A 22,045-nucleotide genomic window follows, 5' to 3' on the forward strand; every position below is an offset into this window, starting at 1 on the left:
AGAGGTAATAAAATGTGCATTTCTCTGTGCCTGTGAGAGCTGACACAGTACAAGGAGGATTCACTTCCAAGTTCAAATTTTCTAGCTGTAATTTACCTCCCTCACTCTTTTTGTAGTCTTTGAGTAGTGTGGCAGAATAACTTTAGGTTATGTCTGAGGAGACTACCTGCAGAAGCTGAAAAAAGTCTGAGGTCTGTACTGGTGCTTTCAGGAGTATTGCTTGGTGGAAGTGTTGTATTCTGCACTCCACAGGAAAGAGAAAACAAAGCCGAGTACGTCTTGCTCCACAGCACAAATGAGATCTGTGCGAACAAGCAGCATGCCTTTATCCAATGAGCATTCAGCACACTCACAGTTTTGGTAGAAATCGCTGGGGGGGAGAAATGATCTGAAACATTACCACTTATCTTCCAGCTGCAGGTTTGTGTCTTCAAACATTGACATTTCACCTGTAATTTAATCTCTATTACTAATGAATTGTGGAAGCTCTTTTCCCTAGGCACTAGACCATCAGACTGTGTACGGAGTCCATCAGTAAATAATATTACTAAACACCCATGTAGTCTTACAGACACTCAAAAAATATATAGCTATACATACAAAAATAGATATGCTCTTTTCAAGTTAGTAACATATAGTAACCATCTAGTTACTGTACTGGGCAACTGGCTCTAGGTGGCCCTGCTTGAGCAAGGCAGTTGGATGAGATGACCTCCAGAGTCCCTTCCATTCTCAGCCAGTCTGTGATATGTTAATTTTCTTTCTTCAGCTCAATCATACTATACAATGATGTCTTTCAAAATGATTCATCTATCAGAATCTACAAAAGTCACTGTTTTCAAATACTTCTTTAGTAAATATCCAAGAGGGGAGATTTTCAAATGCTTTAAATTAAAATTTGTACCTTTGTCTTTTTCTATACTGACTGATACTTTGTTTAAGTAAAGAAATCTACTGTAGATCTTTTACAGGTATCTTAATTAGATTCAGGAGAATTGTTATATGTTAAAAATATAATCAGATGTATGGATAATAGTAGGAATTGAAAGAAAATATTTTTAAAATCCATTTCAAGTACTTGTCACGTACAGTGGATTGAACAGGAAGCTATATTCCATACCAGGAGGATTTAAATGGCACCTTACTCAGTTTGAGAACAAAGAGATTTTCAGTTTATGTGTTCTGTGTACATAGAAGAGGGAGCAGAATGGATTTGTTGTGCTAAAATCATGGCTAAGGTGGTGCTGAGAACAGCATAAATGGCTTATAACAGATAAAGGGCTTATTGTGGCTTTAGGAAAACAAACAATGTTTGTTTCTTGACTTCAGTGCATTGCAAAAATGAGCCCTGATTAGATCTGAACCCTACGAAGAGTTTAAGGTGCTTGGTAGAGCAGATACTACTAATCTGTGTTTGGTTATCACACTGACTTAGAAATAAGAAAGTTATGTGGGTGTATATGTTTTATCATTCTTAAACTCAAATTGCATTGAGCATTATTTAACAGTCAGAATAATTAGATTTACAAATGCCTCAAGCAAATATTGAGAACTGGTCACATTTTTTGCTTATAGACAGTGAGATCTGACATGCAGGACTCTTTATCTGAACTGTGCTGTAGGTACCATAATCACTAATAACTCTTTGCAGAACAACATTTTAGATCTGTTAGCATTGAGAATTTACAGATTACCCAAGGATTATATGACACTGCTGATCATATTTTTCCAGAAGTTTTTGAGCTACTGGATTATTTTTTATCTTACTAATTTAATCACACACTTGTGGGTCTGTTCTTTCATCAATATGCAAGTTAGTTACCAAGATATTAAAAAGTCTACCAGCTAGATACTGGTAGGATGCAGTCAACAGGAAGTTATGGCTTCAAACCTAACAAACAGTGACATGAATGTATCATTATCAGCTCACCTTTATGATAGTCGACCTTAGTCATGAATATTTTAAAGAACTTTTTAATAACTGTTCCTCTATATGGAATACTGTGACCTGTTTTTGAAACAATTTAATGTCATCATAGTTCAATATTCAAATATATTCCTTTAGACATTTTAGCAAGCCACAGCATTTAAAGCTGTGCAAGCAAAAATAATATGTAGGATCTGCTGTCATATTTTAAGATGAAGGGGAACCTGAAGAAAATACAGCATTATTAATGGTTCAGTACACTCTGGGTTTTGAAGAAACAAGTACATAATGATTCATTACTGCAATTACACAGTATTCTTCTTACATAATGCAGTAATTCTTCTTATGTAATAATACATCCTACAACATAATACAATAGACACTGAACTGATCTGTGCAGTATAATGCTGAGTATATAGGCTCAACCCACTTTTATGATGGTATGATCCAGTATTAAAACATAACAAGCCAGAAATCCTTTAGAGACTCTAAAAGTGCTTTCTTTTCCCAAATGTTTACAAATAAGGGCAAAATCCTGGTTTCTTCTGTGGTCAGTGTCCATGTTCCCAATGGAAGCAAGATTTCATTTCAAACAGAGAAAGCAGGAAGATTTTCAGATTTTTGATGCTACCCTTGTCTCAGTTTTCTTCATTGGCTCGTGTTTTTTTTAAATTCAGTTCTAGAATGATGTATGTGCTGACAGTAGTCAAGACAAAAAATCTTTAGCTGTATTGTGGAAGTGTTTGTCATATTTTAGATCTCTGAAATGTATCACATTTGTTATCTCCTTTCCTTTTTTGCCTTTTCCTTATGTATGATACGCCAAGAAAAAAGGTTTGGCTGTCAGTCATCCCCAAACATTTTGCTACTTAAGAGTGCTTGATTAACAGTATGTCTATCCACTGAAGTCAGAAATGAGACACAAATCTTAATGTTGTTTAGATGTTTGCAGCATATGCTTGTCAGTGTGTTAAGTTGCATATTAACAGGCTCAGTGGGGAGAGATGCATCCTTATGGTACTGCATAACAAGTCATCAGGACAGGGGGATGGGCAGCTTTTGCATGGGACAAGCCATTGTTTGCAGGTCACTTAAATACTTCTCCACCAAAGTAACATTCACATTACCAAAAAGGAAAGTTTTGGCACTTCAGCTAAAGCATCAGCAAATGAGTGAAAGGTAAATATATTTTTGAAAGTGCATTTGAATCTGCCCTCCTCGAGGAACCTAAGGAGATTGCTGTAAAAACTAACATACTTTACCAGCAAAGGTTGTCTCTGATGAGGAGTGCAGCCTGAGACATAAAGCACATGAAACAGCAAAATTTCTGATACAGTAAATCAGTAGCATATAGGAACTTTTTTTTTTAAGTTTGGTGATTTTAGAAGAAAGTTAAAGAGAAGGTTTGGTTTGTTTGCATTCATATTTGTCTTCCAAAAAACTTTGTGTATATTATATATAAATATTTTTATTTTTTAAGCTTGCTTTCAAAATAACTGGCTAGTATCAAGGCTTTGATTGTTATTTTTCCTCTGAGAGTGTGACAAATCTAGAGAACAAAGGCAATGTAAGACAAAGCCCTTTCCTTTCTCTTTACTGGAGGTGTTTAAAAGCGAGAGTTAAGGACCAGAGAAAGTGGGCCAAAAATGTGTACCAGAAAAAAAATGACAGAAAGTTATATATATGTTGATTTTATGTAATTTATGTGTATGTAAAATTTCTTTTTAAAGGATAATCTTACTCAGTGACCAGGTCTGACCTGACCTACCAGACTGTCAACCCCTTTCCACTATTCCTAGTTAATGGTTGATGGAAGGTAGTACTGTGACCTTTCACCAGAACTATGTTCACTCCCATTCTTCAGCTGAGCAGTGTTCTTCTTCTTCTGTATGCTGAGCAGCTTAGATATTTTTCAACATCAGTTTCCTAAGTCTTTTAGTTCATAAGAAAGTTCAGAGACCAAAGAAGCCATTCTTGGAGGCTGACACCACTCAGGTCAATTGATACCGTTTGCATTCAACAAATGCAGTTGCCTGGAAACACAAATTTTTGATAACATAGAACTTAACTGTTGTGGTTTTATGAAACTGCTTGCTAGAGAGTGGGAAAGAGTTGTGTTGGAAGATGTAAAGTTTAGAAAGTATTGTGAGAAACACAGATTGATGTTCTCTGTTAACCTAAGCATGCTCAAGTATAGCAGACACTTGGCTTTGTGATGGCGTGAATAAAGATTAATGAAAGTTAGTTCTGTGAGGGAAAGGGACTCTCCTGTCTGGGTTAATATAAAGTCCTTGTTTTGCTCCTATAATTAATTTCATTTTATTTTCATGAACATTTTAGGTGTATCAATACATGCATGAAACCATAACTGTTAATGGCTGCCCCGAATTCCGAGCCAGGGCCACTGCAAAGGTAGGATATCTGCAGCTGTTGAAATATGTGTTCCCAAAGTGATCTAGTAATTGACTGTGCGCGTGTGTGTTTCAGGTATTCGTGTGTACACTGTAAGAAAATTTAGACATCAGTGGCAGCCCAGAGTCTAGAACCAGTGCTACTTCCCAGGTAACAATCATAATGGAAAATTTCAACCTTTATGCTGCTTCTGTAGCTTAAGAAAAGAGAATGATTATATGGAATATGATGCTTTTTGAAAAGTTGCTTTGCAAAAGCAAATCTACTGGTTCTTCTGTAGCAGTCTGTCTGCAACAACCAATATTTTAATGGACTGTTTTCCCATACATCTCATCCAGAGAGGACACAGTTATTTGGGAGGTAGAAACTAAACAAAATTCCCCTTTTAACTAATGGGAACTGTAGGTACTGAGCAAGCGGTAAGGATGAACAGTGACAGAAATGGCCTGATCAACATTTTATTGATGCCACAGATAAATGTAAGCCTGTTTTTTTGGTTTTTTCTGATACATTGTCTGTTTTAATAAAATATATTGTCTCTTTGTCCATGTGGACCTGCCTTACTTATATCCTTAGACAATGACAGCTACGTTACTGCTGCTCCTAAAATGATAAAGGAATTCACACAACCATGAAAGAACCCATTCTATGTGCCAGTATGAAATATGCTCTGTATTTTCATAACATGCACAAAAGTAGATGCTTCCAAACAAGAGGATCCACCATGGCTTTCTTTTTCCCATTATCATTTTGCACAAAACACTGTCTTTTATGTGGTATAGCAGATTCTATGCAAAATAACTTACAAAACCCATAAATCTTTTTTAGAGCTACTTCTTTATTGTCCTATTCCTGTGAACATAAACTCCCTGAAGTCCTAGTGGAACTAAGATCTCTTACCATTAAGTATTTATGTTTGGAGATTTTAATTTAAAGCTGTATTGGAAGAGGAAGGTTGGTAGTGTGTTACAAAATGATATAAGAATATTTTAGGGAAGCAAGCTCTATAATAGCAGCAAATAACCTAATATAGTGTAAATTGCAGTGTATTTTCCATATTAAATAGGACTTTCTTTTCTGTAGGCCATTTTTCTGATTTTAACCTTCTAATTGAAAGCTAATGGTCAATGTAAGCTTGTAAGCTCTTTGGTTATATAGAGAAATGTGTGTATGAAATCCTGATTTGTTTACACTGCAGATAAACATAGAGATTATTGCTGTTATTTAGTAAATGGGGAGAAGACCAATTAGTGTTTCCCATTCTCATTTCTTACTCATATAGAACAGCAGGATACAGAGCAATGTTTCAATATCGCAATATTTCCTGGTTATTTCTGGGCTGTCTGCATTTCATTCTCCTAGTGCATTCATGTCTGACATAATATGTATGCATGATGACAAGTTCTGCATGTGCAAAAACATGTAATTGAGAATGATCCATTATGTCACATCATCCACTAGCTTCTATTAAGCATAAGCATTATAGGATGCTTAAAAATTATTAGTGTAATGCAAAATTGTTAAAGCAGTTTGAACTACAAATACATTTTAAAAATAAAAATATTTTCTTAATGTTTATTTAATGATTTATTAAGACCAATAAGTAAGAAAATACTTTTAGAGAAAAATCAAGTATAAATGTCATATTTTTCTGGATGCAAGCTTCACAGTATGGTACTTCTGGTTTTTTCTTCCTCTGGAATAAGTTAAACAATCCAAATTTTTCTAATTTATTTATGTTTCTGTTGTTTAGACTTCATTTTTCAATAGAAGTGTTGACAGAATTAAATAATAAAACCTCCTATTCCTGTTCCAGAAATTACTTAGTTTGCAAGATTTCACAGATTATAAATTAAATTTTTAATTTAAGAATATAATCGGACGATTTAAAAATAAATAATTCCATAAATCTGAAAGCAAAGCAGAGAGATAACAATTCAGTTCATCCACTTTATTTCAACTAGGAACACATTAGAGATCCCATTATCTTATCCCACAGGAATAAATTTTCTCCCTGTGAAAAGGCAAAGAAGAAATGCACTAATGATCATAAGGGTGCACCACCACAGAGTAAGGCTTCCTGGTGCCTACTTCTGGTAACTGCTCTGCTGGTAACTTTCTGTATTATCTTTGATAAGTCACCTAAACTCTTTGTTCCTCTGTTTATTCCTTTATTTCAAAAACATTGGCTTAGAACTTGATGATTTTAAACTGTTTTCAGATAATCAGAAAATGTCAGAGTACAATACTGAAATGTTTTCACAGGAAGGAGTTCTTCCTGCGAATGAGCAATGAAATGTCTATCACTGTTCCCCCTAAATAGCCAAATCAATCTTTTTTTTTCTTCCAGGCAACAGTTGCTGCATTTGCTGCAAGTGAAGGCCATTCACACCCGCGGGTGGTGGAACTGCCAAAGACTGAGGAGGGCCTGGGCTTTAATGTCATGGGAGGAAAGGAACAGAATTCACCTATTTATATTTCTCGCATCATTCCTGGAGGAGTGGCAGAAAGGCATGGTGGGCTCAAACGTGGGGACCAGCTGCTTTCAGTTAATGGAGTGGTATGTGGAAATTTGCTTTCATTTTCATCTGAATTTTCATTTTTCACAGCTGCTCTAACATCATGATTTAAAATGCAGCTACACAAAACAAAAATAATTAGTTCTGTGAGAGACTCTTCAGTGTGTGTTTGTGGTGTAGTGAGGCAGAGCTCCACCAACAATTTTGTGCCATTACAATTTCTGTTATAACGAAGAGTGCTTGAAGAGCTTCATTTCCAATCCACACTACCTGCCTAATTTACAATGCCTTAATTGATAATTCTGTAAATTCTTCTTGCAGTAAAAGCTTAATAACAGACTTTCATTTCATAGCCTTTGAGGCACACAGCCTTTTCCAAGCACAGTGATGACACAGTGGCACTTGTGATCTTGTGACCTTCAGAGCCTTGGAACACATAAAATTGAAAGAAATTTGGTAAGCACATTTGGTGCTGATTTGCAGTAGAGGGTACATTCTAGATTTCTTTTAGTGATATTCATCCAGCTGTGATACCTGTCAGAGAAATCAGCTGTACAATTGTTCCCATACAGGGAGTATGTGTGCTTGGTAAAAAGGTACATTTTTTACATCATCATTTTTCTTGTAAATCAAGGTGGAACATTTTGTAGTAATTTCACTGTGAATGTCAATATGGAGGTAAAAAAAGAAGGGCTGTTGGTGTAGAGCACACATAAGGCTCAGACTCCATGATACAGGTCAAATTTGGCCTTTAATTTTTCTTTTTGTTCTCTTTACAAAGGAATGTAAAATACTGAAAAGATAAGGATACATTTCATTCATATATCCTTGCCCTTCCCTTTATGAACATGTAGTCTTTCCATGCAAACCTCCATTTGACCTTGTATTTGAATGCACCGAAGGCACAGAGTAGCAGTTTCTGAGTCCAGTCAGAAAACTAAGACTTTAAAATTTAAATTTCTTCTTTGTTGAAAGCCCATAAACAATAAAAATGTTTCTAGGTTTTCATCTGTTTCTCTCAACACTAGCTATTCTCTTTCTCTTCTACACTTATGTTAGAAGATTTTGTCTAACACTTCAGACTTTTTACCACTCCTTCTACCAACTATCATGGTCTCAAAAGAAATAAGAGTCTTGAAAACATGCTTGTACCAAATAGCAATGAGAAAGGAAAGAAAAATTCACTGAAAAGATTATTTAGTCTTAAAGAAAAAAAAAAAAAAAAGGAATATTTAAGAAAGTTGGTTGCCTCAGCTTCACTGATTTGAAGTTGATCAAAGAATTTTGTTGTTGTTTCTTTCAACAAGGGATTAAAAAGGCAGATGAAAATAATTTCAATTTACTAATTAATGGATAGTTCTTGAAAAATCCTTTTACTGTCAACAGTGTCTAGGCAAAGACCAGAGAGGAAAGTGGTGAATATTCAGAAGTCAAGACATTGAATTAAACCCTCTTGTCACCTCTATTTTATGATTCTCCAGTCAAAAATTTTATGCATGTGCTCTAGAATAGATATTTAGGTAATACAGCAAAAAACATAGTACAAAATTCCCAATTGCATGTGGACACATGAGAAAGATGATTTAGAGATGCAAGAGAAATATTTTTGCATTCAGAGTCTAAACAACAGAATTCAAAGTTTGAATTCAAGTTGCATACTTGAAATAATCACAGAATCATAGCACAGTTTGGGTTGAAAGGGATCTTAAAGATGATCTTGTTCCAACTGCTCTACCATGGGTAGGAACACCTTCCACTAAAGCACATTGCCCATCCAACTTGACTTTGAGCCTCCAGGGATGGGACATCCACAAATTCTCTGGAAACCTGTTCCAGGGCCTCACCACCCTCAGAGTAATGAACAACTGTTCATAAACCAGTCTTGGGCTGAATAATCCCACACAATGTAATATGCAAAAAGGCAAAAATTATAGAAGTGATTGTTTGTTTGCAGACAGCTTGAGATGGGACCAAAAAAAATCTAAATTTAGCCTTGTTCACTGGGACTGATTCACTCTGTGATTCTCTTAATTTAGCTGGAGAAAAGCAAATAATATACAGTATGTACAGTAGAACAGACAGCTCAGTGGTGGGACATGAAATGAAATATCTGTAACTTGTTTGTGCTCAATCACTGATGGTTATCCAACTTCATAATTAGCAGCATAAAATTAGAGCTGTGTGTTCAGAATCCAGATTTGTTATCCCAGCATGACTGGGAAGAGTGTTCTTTGAGCTGTTTCACTGCATGTTAAAAAACAGTGTTTTCTCATTATGCTGAGGATTTTTTTACATACTTTTGTCCCACACCCCCTAAAAGTAAAGGAAATTGAAAGCAGCAAGCCCTGCAGATGGCTTGACAAAAACACTTGCTGGTGCCTGTTGATATCTGGCAAAGATTCTGCATTTGTCAGATACCTTGTGTGAGTCAGATACAGAAAGGATGCAAAATAGATTTATAATGACTAATTTGTCAGCTAAGTATTTGTTTAGGGATACCTAATAGAAATATTCTTCTCAGTCTCCCAATTTGTGTGCTAACAGATTTTCCTTTTTGTCTTCAGGAAAGTGAATTTTTTTCTTTTAGATTTATGGCAAGCCTGTGAACCAGGATAGAGTAATGGTTTATATTTGCCCACACATTATCTGCATTTCTTTCAGCTGTTCTTGTCTCTGTAGTATTTTATATTCTTCTCTTTGATGCAATCTGCCAATGCAATAACGGAAAAAAAGGAATAAGCGTATATATGTAATAAAAAATTTTATGTTAAGTAAATATGTACTTTCCAAAACAATTTTACCCATTTGGTGGGCAGTTCTAAAGTAACATGAGTGTGTCAGATCTTTGCAACATCCCCCACCAGCGTAATCCAGTCAGCAAAGTACCTTGTGTAGAAATGACCGATATCAGCTGGAGTCTTTGCCAGCACAGCCTTAGAGGTCTGCAGAGGCAGAAGAATTCCAACAGCAAAACAACTCCCTTTGCCTTTTCCTTTACCCCAATCCAAGGGCCTCTGCTGTTTCACTTGTGCAACCATTGTTAAGCAGATAAAGTTTTTGTAATACCTTGAAAATTGGAATGTGTGCAGCAATAAAGACATTAAGAGCAGTATAACAATCACATTAATAACAGCTGAAAACTGTGGTTGTCAAGATATGAGTGAGATGTATTCAGAGAGCAGGATTTGTATTTAGCAGTGATATGTTTGCCTTTGTTTTTTTCCCCTCTTTGCTTATGGCTCAGAGCATTAGGCTTAATTCTGTATCATTACTATTCAGATCAATTGGAGTTTCCATTGACCTGGATAGCAACAAAGTCAAACCCTTCATTTCTAATTAGAAAATACTGTCTAAACTGGAAGAACAAGGCTGGGGACAAACAGGAGAGAAAACAAACAAGCATGAATTAAATACAGTTTGCTAGGTTGTTGAATGAAGTATTAAAACACACCATCTCATTATTCCCCTACAAAACAATCACAATTTCTTATTGGTGTCAATAAGAACCATCCAGCACTTTGAAAGCAAACAAATGTTTCTACTTCATGTAGCTTAGGAGGTTACAATGTTTATTCATAGCCTGTTCTAAATTCATGCTGTTGCGCAGGAAAACCAAAATGACACCACTGAATATCCTCTGAATGTCCATGCCTTGCCATACTGAACATGATTTACAAGCAAAAAAGGAATATAAAACACTGCCAAATTTTATACACTTTCTCTTAAGGTGAGACTTATATTTCCAAAAGCATGGTATACATAAGAGTTTTAAAACACAGGAGGTAGTAAAACTTTGATTTATTTTAAGAGGGAAGAAAAAGGCTTATTTTTAGATGATCTAAAATCCATGTGAAGGTTGCAGATGTTCAGGCTTGGGGTTTTTTTCTGTGCAGAGATACTCTTGTTTTTTAGAATACGTCCTACAACACATGGACTATCATGCACCATTAGAATTTTTTTCCCCTTTTCTCAAGGTGTGTTACAATCCACATGCCTAAAAAGCATATGAGTCCACTTAATGATAAAAATTGAATACTCTGTTTAACAGCCACGTCACCTCCCTGTTTTGGAAATTTACTGTTCCAAGCGACATTAGCATAGAAATCAGGGCTTGAAAATCAATACATGCCCAGCATGCATTAGTCTCACTTAACACTTTCTTTTTAGTGGTCCCTTTAAAAAATGTAAGGTATGGAAACTACATAAAACTCTGACAAGCTTTCTATATGAAAAAGACACAGCTTTAGATCAAAGCACCATTTTCACTATTAAATCTGTTCTCCCTGCTCCCAGAGTGTGGAAGGAGAACACCACGAGAAGGCGGTGGAGCTGCTGAAGGCGGCCAAGGACAGCGTGAAGCTGGTGGTGCGCTACACTCCCAAGGTGCTGGAGGAGATGGAGGCTCGCTTCGAAAAACTGAGAACAGCCCGGCGCCGGCAACAGCAGCAATTGCTCATTCAGCAACAGCAACAGCAGCAAAGCACACAGCAAAACCATATGTCGTAGGTGAGAGGATTCATTGTTCTTCCCTAAAGTCCACTGACAGCACCCAACTGGGGCCAGCCACTTCCAGGGGTCTGTCAGGGCAGCATGCGGTGCCAGAGCCCATCTCAGTCCCAGACAGGAGCAGGGCAGCCCCAGACCTGGGCACCTGCGTGGGGTTAGAGACAGGGGGACCAGTTGAGTGGGACCCCATGGCTGGGAAGGGCAGGGCTATGGGGTGTTGGAGACTGGCCCTGCTGGAGCATTGCTGGGAGAAGAGATGATGACCCTAGGAGCTGACATGAGGTCCTGGGCTGTGGACAGGATGGAGGAAGCCCCAAGGGGGACAATCAGGGGCCTCAGGTACCCTTGAGGGCCCAGCCAGCACTTACTGCAGTCCAGATGAGCAGTGCTCATTCTTTGGTACATTTCCACATGATTTTTCCCAGTAAAAATGTGTTTTGAAAAGAGGTTAATAGCACTTAGCAAATTCTGGAACGAGTTTCCAACTAATAATCCTGAGATCAAAAGCCACTGTGCACTTCTGGCTTATCTGCAAGTGAAAGAAGTCCTAGGAACATTTTTTTATATTAACAACCAGAGCATTTATGACAAATAAGAATATGCCACCAGATTAGATAGTTTAAAGCATTTTCAGTTAGTCTGTTACCACTCTGCAATAAAACATCAAGATTTGCTGGTGGTAGGTGAAGAAAAGCCTTCCAAGCCTCTTCCTTGCAACAGGGAACCCAAACTTCATTCTGGTTACTCTGCAGGGCACCTGTAAGTGCTTGCTTTTGGATACAGTTTGTAGGAAGTATTTCACTCACTCGTGACTGACATTCAGTATCGCAATAGCTTCCAAGAGGCTTGCAAGTCTCCCAGTGGTATGGGAGGTTCAGAGATTCTCTGTATATGCAGTTTTTCTGAAATCAGTGAGAGTTTGTGCTAGGAATACATTTACAGATATGCTCCATTTGCCTAAATAAAATCAAGTAGGAAGCATGTCCCAATGATTTATATCCAAACCCTCATCTCATAGCTGTTTGTTCCCAAAACAGTATGCATGTACTAAAGAGACAACAAGTCGGTCAGAAAGTCCCCAGATGGTCAAAATCTGAAGCTCCCAGTGATGGTTTCATCCTAAGTGTTGACACTGACCTCTGTTGGAATTCAGGGGAAAACCCACTTTGTAATCACCCTGTTCTGTGACCACCAGAATTCCAGATTTGTTGATGCAAACAAGGGCCCTGAGACCCTGAGAAGGTTTTGAATCTCATCTCAGGGCCTCAATTCAGGCAAGTATAAACCATAGTATTTCATAAAGTACGTTTGGGGTTTCTGTGTAAAACAATTGCAGGAGACAGACATACACATGAAGTTTTTTAACTTTTTTAATAAATTTAATTATTAATTATTAATTAAAATAATAAATTATTTAAATAATTTTATTAGCAAGTAAAGAATTTTTTGCTGATTTTAAAGTGAAAGGGGAGAAGGGCAGGTAGAGACAGCCAGCAGATTAATTCCTCAATTTTTTGTGCTTGCTCTGAGGAATGTTTCTTTAATTCTAGGTTATTCTCAAGAAAGAAGAAGCCTCAATCAAGAGTTCAGTAATCAAGCAACCAGAGCTGTACTCTAGTATTCCAGCAAAAGCAAACTACAGGAACATGAAACAGAATTCATCTGGAGAATATAGTGTACCAGACTAAAGTGAGCCGTAGGAAGGGTACCATCATGATAAGGCTTTTCAGCACACAGCAGTCACAGATACCTTTTACTTCAGTGACTCTGTTCCTAATGAGAACAGCATGATTGGTAAACCCTATGAAACAGAAAAGTCCAGGGCCTCCAAATAATTCTGTTTGATCTCATCTTGCACTCCTTACTCTGACAAATTTCTAGTTGGCTTTCTCTAGTCAATAAAAGTTTAGTTTAAGGAGGTTAAGATCAGCTGCTTTTGAGAGCAGGATCTTTCTCTACAGTTGTCTCCAAAAATTAAAAACATCAGTTCAAAATTTTGCCACAGACATCAAACTCGTACATCACGCTTCATAACCACTTTGTACTATATATTGTAGAGCTGTTTTAACTTAACTTCCTATTTATAATTTTCAGATTACCCTCTGGAAATAGTAATTTACTATATTTATAAAGTATTCCATTTGTAGAAGCAATTGGCTTTTTACTCTTGGTGTTTCCATATATTTTATTATGCATCAACAGAGTGAGAGAGTTTTAGGTCAACTTTAATTTTATTAGTAGTAAAGTTAGGGAAGCCTAGAACTGTATTTTTAAATGTAGGTATTGCTTGTATCTATTATAGTTACTATTCAGAAATCTATAACTGGATATATTATATATTTATTCCATAAAATATATATTGTCTGAATGTACCTGTTAGAGAAGTAGGGTCTTTGCTTAGCATGTATTGCAAATGTAGTAAGCTAATGTTAGCAAAAGACCAAGCTTTGTTTGGCAGATATTACTGTGATAGCATAATCTCTGCATTTCTGTACTGTTTAATTTATTTTCCAGTCTAATGTTAATATATTTTAGAGAGGAGGAAGTGTAAATTGTTTCTTTTAAGACTCACACATTATCATTTAAATCAATTTGAAATTAGAGTTCTGACTTTTTTCTTTTTTTTTTTTAATTAAGCCAGATTGGAATGTGCAAGCAAAATCTGTAAGTTCTTAAGTTTACATGTCTGCTTTTCCAAAGAAGATAGTCAAAGCTGGAAGGCTATAAATGTCATCTGCTTTCAAGAAAATAAGAAAATGGACCCCCAAATCCTAAAAAAAGTGATCATTTTTACATGCCTTCTGTGCTTCGTTAGAAAAGACTTGGGGGAGTAAAGGAGATTAGGGGAAAACCATACAGTCATTGCATGTTGAAAACTTCTGCTGATGTCAGTGAAAGTTCAGTAATGTGAGGAATGGAATGTAGAAATGGTCAGAAACAGTGTTCTGGTTGTGAACTTGGACCAAAGTCAGAAACAATATATTGGAGGGTCTATTCTCAAACAGAGAGAAACAAAGTAAAACAGGGGGAATTGGCACTATCATAGCATATGTTAGAAACCAAATGCAGGCTAGCCAACAGTCTTGACAGTGTTTGATCAGTGTAAGTAGCCATTGAAAGGAAATTACTGTATTTTTAAAACCAAACAGCATGAATTCATCTAGAGAAGCCTCATTTTATACAGAGAGGTAATTATATTCAGCGGTCACTGGTGACAATATGAATTAAGACAGTGGAGTTTGAGAACTACCAGAACTGGAGATGAAATGAATTGTATTGTACTCTGCACGGTGTCTTTTTATACTTAATAAAACTGTACATACCTATTTTAAAATTGTTCTCAAACAGGCATTGCTATTAATATTGACAGTATATAAGTTGTTATTATGACTGCATATAACTGTTCTGTATCTCATCAGTATGATTTGAATTACACTGATAGCTGCATTTTCAGAGACCAAGTATTCACATTTAGTCAGCCCACTGTACTGCATTTTTCCAAACCGCCTCTCCACCTCCTTCCCTCCTCTTCCTCAAAAAATTTGAGTGGAATGTGCTGATTAATAAATTTCAATAATGGACTGTCATTCATATAGAGAAGCATATAAAATTCATTTTCATATATTATGATTCAATAAATTATTTATACACATTAAAATTAACATTCTAGTCTTTGCCAACATTTAACAGTAGAACTGTCAATGATTTTGAAGTGGAAACTGGAAGGAATAACTTTCTGTTACTTTTCATGCCCCTTACTGATCAATAAAACATACAGCTACATAATCACAGAATAACCACTGTCCCTAAGCCTCTGATACAGTTTTCATTGTAGCTGGTATTTTCATTTGTGATTTAAATGTATTTAGTCCTGATTCAACATGGTACTTCCACATGTGCACAGCTGAATTATTATCCAGAAGAAGTGCAGGAAAGACAACCCTTTCCACATACAGGTCTGCAGGTCTTTGTGCACTGTATTTGAACACATTGGTCTGCTGGCCTTTGCTGTTACACTACAGTAAATTGATATTCTTTCAGTCAACTTAGCGAGTTTTATTGCCTATATTTACCTTTGGGACTTCCTCATGTTTCTCTGCACTGGCAGCAAACTGAGGTAGGAGATCCATGATGCCTTTTTTGCTTCTTTATTGCAGTAATCAAAGAAGTGTTTACACACTCTTGCATCATGTTCACTTACACCAAAGATCCAGATTCAGGATCTAATAGTAGTAGAGATTCAGGGTTGGTGGTAGTTACTTAGTGAAGTTGATGGCTCTACTGTGCTAGCCATAGTTTTTCTTTTTGTGACACTGGCACTTTGTAAGGTATTGAAGAATTCCATAGTCTCTGATGAAGCAAAAAGACTCACCAGCTTGAACTTCAGAATTATGCAGAAAAGTGTCTGGAAGTACTAAGGATTATTCCATGTGTAAGCAGTGGATTATTAGCTAGAAGCAGTACTGTCCCCCCATAATATTACTGAGACCATTTCCATATCCAGCATTCAATAGAACAAAACAGATTTCTAAACCTAAGAGTGTTCTGGGCCAGTTTGTAAGAATGTGCTGCCTGCTGCAATACACATATGATGAGAACTCATTGTGCTTAGCCATGGGAAGGTCAGGATGAATTAGGGATGTGCTCAAACAGTCTTGCAAGCAGACCCATGTTAACCCTGCTTGTTCATGAGGTGAATGCAGGTTGAACAAGCAGAAGGATTTAGATATATTTTTGATGAATTCATTGCCTTCAGGCATCCAAAATCAGGCTGTGGAGGTTACACTGTTTCCAAATTGAAGAGTTAGAGGTGTCCATTAAATGTGATTCGTTCCACCTATCTCTGACATACATCTTAAAATAGAGTAAGGCATTCTGTTAAAAAGATCATAAGCAGAGCCACCACTAAACAACTTAAACTACTAGCTTGGAATAAATAGTGGCTTTTGAGGGGTGTTGCTGCTACAGTCATACACAGCTTTGAAATAATAAATAAAAAGTCCCCAGTGTTTGAATTCCCTAATCTTAAACCTCTGCATGCATAGCTCAGATGACCAAGAGGCCTTGCACGTATTCTGGTTTGTAAGGAGGTTCCTGTCACTACAGATGTCTGTTTTGAACCATTCTAAGAAATTTAAGAGCTCAGCACAGGTATTGTTAGCAAAATGCTTTAGTTGTGGTGCATACGGGAGCAGATTGCAACAAGCTTCGGCCTGTGAATGCTAATAGCAGAAGTCTACTGCCACCCCCAACACTGGGCTACTGTGTGTGCATTTTACCATAGTTGCAGCCAAAAAGATGATTGCTTTGGATTTCTGGTTACAGAGATGCACAAAATGACAGCCATTAAACTTCCCCCATAGGGATTTGGGGTAACAATAGTTATAGCAAAACTTGCCCAGTTCTGAAATCTAAAATCTGCAGCTATCTAGGATTACGTAAGAAGATTACAAAAGCAGATGTCTAAAAGGAGCAGCCAACATCCAAAAAGAAAAAAAGTCACACAGGAGTTTAATCTCTGATTAGCTTTCAATTTACTTTCTTACAGTTATTTTCACATATTCTTGTCAATTCATCAACCACAAGAGAAACATATGATTCAGCAATTGCAGCTCCTTTTGTCAAAATCATAAAGAGCTGATAGGGTGGAGGAATACCTCTTCCTCTCTCTGAGACATGTGAAGCTGGTTTGTACTGCAAAAAGGTGATACCCAAACATATCCCAGTCCTACAGAGACTTTCTTCATTAGTCCTATTACTGTTTCTCTCCACCATCAACCCTCAATTTGAGAGAATTCTAAGCATGTTTTCTCAAAGTGAGTATGTTAGACACGTAGACACACAAATTCATGTTCGTTTCAAGGAAAACTATATTAAGCCTGAAGTCGTAAATCTTGCCCAGCCTTTAATTTTGACAAAAATTAATTTTGAACCCAAAATGTCCCAAGACAGTTGCACTTATGACCAGTTGGAAGGCTGAAATTAGCTTGTGAACTGGGCCCGATTAAAAACTGCATCTCAGGAGACACTTCCATAGCATTTCTGTTGAAACTGAAGGAAGAAAAGAAAGTACAACCTCTGAAGTACAGAGTAGCCAGTGCAGAAGAGGGAAGACACTTAAATTTTTTCCCCTGTCCATGAAAATTTCTCCAGAAATACAGAATATTATTTTTATCTGAATGAGTTACTAATTTATATTGGGAGGATAAACCATGTCTCCTACAACAGTTTTTGAGAAGAACAAGACAAAATGCTTAGCTAAAACAGCATGGGAAGAATTCTGAGTATGTTAAGGTAGCCATGAACAGTTTGGTGGGAAAGAGTGACCCCCAACTAAGAATAGAGCAGGATATTTATTCACTGATCTCTCTCCTGTCTCTCCACCTTTTGGCTTCACAAATTCCCTTTGGCAAGACCTCAAAGGTCACCACAAAGCTATTCCAAGTTTCCCACTGCAGTATTCTCCTACCCATCTTTGAGTTTTCTGTTGACTGATCAGTGACACTTTTTGATCACATATGATCTCTTCAGCTAAGTATGGTATTTAGGCTTTGCCATGTCTACTTTCTGGGGTGCTCTGCTCTTCACTTGCCCTCCATATCCATTAGTTGGCCCCCTCATGGCCACCACACTCAGCTGTCTTGCTTGCTTTACACAAAATAATTGCACTAAGGATACATGGGGAAAAATATGTTGAGAGGGTAGAAAAATGGTAGATTAACCTTGAAAAAAAATATAGAAAAAAATATGTTGAAAATGTCACCGCTCTCCTGAGTCACCCCTTTTTCAACAGGTGATGATTTTCACTTTCATTTAGTTCCCTGCTGACAAAGCACTCTATGTTGTGATGGTGACTGTGGAACAACCACATACCCTCCTCTGGCTTAAAAAACAGCTTCTTGTCTGGAACCAATGGACATCTTGACCTGCTTGAGGCATTACATTGAATTAACACACATACAGCGGGGCAGAGTCACTGTGCACACACTGAGCAAGTGAAGTTCACAGGTGAAGAAAACCCGTCACATCTGGCATGTAGACCCATGTCTGTCTGGAATTTCACAGGTGAAAATGAACAACTCCTGGCAGCATCCTAACATTGATTCAGTGCCTTCAGCCATTCAGTCTGAAAGTGTCATTTAAAAAGACATCCAGGAACCAATGTTTCATTTGTTTTGAAATTCCATTTCAAAGTTTCCAGCAGCAAGCAATGAGAAAGAGAGAGCCTTTCTTAAACTTCCAGGGATCAAACACAACAAAATATTAATTTCTTTACTAACACAATGTTTCAAGTGCAGAACGAACACCAGCACCACCTCTCAAGCTCCAGTTATGTGCATGTTGTCCTAATCTTGTCTATAAGGTTGACAGAAAGAAATTAAACTATTCACTGTTGGGTCTTAGTACCCCTAAAGGAAAACATAAACTTGGTCATGTGAAGGGGGTTTAAGCATCAATTAACTCGGACTACAGTATAAGTGCTGATTGTCTTTTGAGCACTGTTTGTCTCCACTATGTGTATGGCACGGTAGCAGGTTTACAGCCCCGTGTACGAATGTATCTGTGCATCCCTACCACTGACTCGTTCAGTGGGCACGGCAGGTGGAGCTCGCAGCTGAATAAATATGCCAAGGGAGACGCCTAGTGTAAAACGATGCTCATGGCACCGAGAGCTGCTCATTCCGCTGTCTCTGCAGAGGGCTTCTTCGCTCCTAGCGTTAAGAAGCTGCACACAGAGATCGTTTGATATTGCCACACATTTTACAGTGGGTGAACAGTTCAGAACTGAGCTCGATTTACATGTAGAATAACATCACAAGAGTAAATACTTTCTGTGCTAAGAATGACAATTAGCAATAGGATTATGGCAATATAAAGACAATATTCTTACCTGGGTAACACTTGTGGGGTTAATGTAAACATTGTTTAACATGGGCTAACATGCACACAGGGTCTGATCGCACTTCACCTACTGTTGCTGCTACTGAAGATTATACGCATGCTGGTGAAAAAAATGTCCCAAATGCTAGGCAAGTGTATCATTTACATTGAAGTAAATGATAGGTGAAGCACATCTCCATGCCTTGCTGAAGGCAGCCACGTAAACCAGGTGCAGTAACAAATCAACACAAGCCAAGAATCTCCCACTGCAGCAGCTGCTCTGCTTTTAGCGGGGAACTAGCCAAAGATAGCCATCAAATTGGGTTCCACTGTAGCTGTGACTATCTCAATGATGCTAACAGTATGTACTACTGCCTGCCTCTTCCCTCCTCAGAGGGACACCCAAACAGAATCCTGGATCATTAGATCGAAGTGTATCTACAGATTAGCTCTAGAGGCATTTTTATTTCTCCCCTTCTAGACACGCCTGTAATTTCTTCCTCTTCCTCCACCACAACTTTAATCAAGGCTTTGATATTTAGATGAAGTGTGCAGGCATCTACAAGTTCTCCTATTTTTCAGCAGGGAAAACAAACTAGGAGCTACATTTTGTATATCACATCTTATATTCTCGGGCAGATTCCTCTCTGAAAGGCCTGGGAGAAGGCAATGCCTCCAAGAAGCACCAGCTTGACACGGGGCTCTGAGAAGCCCTCAGAAAACTGGCACCAGTTTAGAAGAAAGGACAGAGGAAAGAAGTCAAAATGATAAAATAGTCCTACCTTCAGCAAGCTCCAGAGGTAAAGCTGAGGCCCTGACAGCCTTCACTGTTTGTTAAGGACCAGATGTCCTGTTCAGTTTTCCTGCTGTGACTGTGGTGCTTAACAGCAGCCCAAAGTCTCCAGTTCCATTAGAAACCCCCTGACTCTGACAAAGGTTACAATCCTAGACAAGGAAGGGTAACAGGAAACCCATGTTTATCCTGGAATTGTCCGGTGCTACCTAACTGTTTGCCAAATTTAGACTTTGAGGCAAGGTAAGGCCAAAAATATATCTTGTCAAAATGCATGCCAGTTGCTTCAAATAATAATCTCCTGACATCTGTAAATAAGTCTTCTGCTAATGCTTGTGTGGCTGAGTCTGGTTCCTTCCCTGTATCCCTGGCTAGTTCTAGGATGATTATTTTAAATCTGCATGGAGAAAGGATGTGAAAAATGTCAGATTCCAATGAACTGCAAGTAATTTTCATGTGATACAAAAAAGTTTCCAACCGGAGTCTTTGCTGAACTAATGAACCCTCAGCAGCTGTCTGCATTACAATTAGTACACCTCCAAAGCACGTCTTAGAAGCAGTCATCTTGCCTTTATTGAATTATTCAGTTCAACTACACAGGTGATCTGGCTTACTGAGGAGATGAATGCAATCTTAAATCAAATTTGCTCCATAAGCCGAGAGTCAAAGAACGACAATCTTCAAAGCTGGAAAGAAATAGGAGGGAAAAAAATAATAGTTCCAAGTGTTAAATCAGATGAAGATTTGACATGCTTCTTTAACTGTAAAACTCACTGTTGAAGCAGCTGAAGTGACTTGGAAGTCAGACAAAACACCTGATATTATTTTCAGAGACCAGTGTCAGTGAAGGTGCAATTAATTGCAGCTACAGTCTCTCTGCAGCTAATGGAGGGAACAATTATCTCCAAGAGGTGATTCACCACATCTGTGTAATGGTTACTGACACAATATAATTTTTTTTTTTTTTCCAGTGAAGACAGAAGAAGAATTTTCTAATCATCCTCCACCTCTCTCCCTTGCCGGTACTAATTCCCACCTCAGCTTTCACGGGTTTCTCCTTCAGCCAGTGTAGCAGCATAAAACCACTGTCTCACCTTCCCCATTGAAAGTACTGTGGTTTATTGGTTTGTCTGTAGGAGCATCCTATTCCCAACTTGTCACTGAAGATAATACTTTGGGTAGTTATATCTCTTCCATCTAATATTAATAATGGGAAATGTCTCTTTTCCTTCATTCACTACAGAGAGAACTTGTAAGAATATATTGGAAAAGAAGCCTAAATTCTAGATGCTGCAGATTGCAATATTTTAGCTGACAAGTACAAAAAGTTTCACCACAGGACAGTACCTGCCAAAGATGAGCACACAGAAGCCAAGCAAACTGACTGTATGAAGTGGTAGGCAGTAACTGGGGCAAAGAACAATGTCTGTGTGTGTCCACAGCACACACACGATGCTGAATCAACAACTTCAATTCAATAGGCCCAGCTCCCTCAGCCCATCATCATAAGAGAGGTGCTCCAGTCCCTTCATCATCTTCGTTGCCCTCTGCTTGACACGCTCCAGGAGCTCCGTGACTCTCTTGTGCTGAGGAGCCCAGAACTGGGCACAGCACCCCAGATGTGGCCTCACTGGGGCTGAGTAGAGGGACAGGATCAGCATAATTTATAACTGAGAAGCCTGGGAAGCAGCAGAAAAAAGGCTCAGTTTAAACTCATACGGACAGCATCCACATTTCCCCGGAGACCCAGATGGAAAATGGTTTTGTGCATTTTGATGCCACTCCACATCACAACAACTTCTGAGAAATATAAACAGCAGCCTGGTTCTTTGTTATGCATTAGTAATAGCAGATGGGTTTATTCAAGGCAGAGTACACTTTTTGATCAGTTTTTCCTTTCAGAGGAGAGATAAGCAGGTTCAAGCAGGGTAAGCAGTTAGATGCAGCCTATGTACTGTGAGATGGACCTTGCTTCTTTAGCATCTGTAAATGTGCAAAATCCCAGGA

At 37.9% G+C, this 22,045-nt stretch overlaps 1 protein-coding gene across 3 annotated transcripts in view; it reads left to right on the forward strand.

The window, feature by feature from the left end:
- The window catches only part of LIN7A (lin-7 cell polarity scaffold A), a 47,936-nt gene extending 32,910 nt beyond the window's left edge, over nucleotides 1-15,026 (forward strand). The window contains exons 3-6 of one of the 3 annotated variants that reach the window (XM_086887842.1): nucleotides 4,268-4,339; nucleotides 6,690-6,899; nucleotides 11,152-11,364; nucleotides 12,915-15,026. In XM_086887842.1, the coding sequence (XP_086743968.1) occupies nucleotides 4,268-4,339; nucleotides 6,690-6,899; nucleotides 11,152-11,364 (495 nt within the window). In that variant the 3' untranslated portion in view covers nucleotides 12,915-15,026. The remainder of the gene's footprint in view (nucleotides 1-4,267; nucleotides 4,340-6,689; nucleotides 6,900-11,151; nucleotides 11,365-12,914) is intronic. The other 2 variants (XM_086887841.1, XM_086887843.1) reach the window with 2 other exon arrangements.
- The last annotated feature ends 7,019 nt before the right edge of the window (nucleotides 15,027-22,045 follow it).

The sequence above is a fragment of the Cyanistes caeruleus genome, chromosome 4 (genome assembly GCF_971803275.1).
Source record: "Cyanistes caeruleus chromosome 4, bCyaCae1.hap1.1, whole genome shotgun sequence".
In the NCBI taxonomy this organism is placed as follows: domain Eukaryota; kingdom Metazoa; phylum Chordata; class Aves; order Passeriformes; family Paridae; genus Cyanistes; species Cyanistes caeruleus.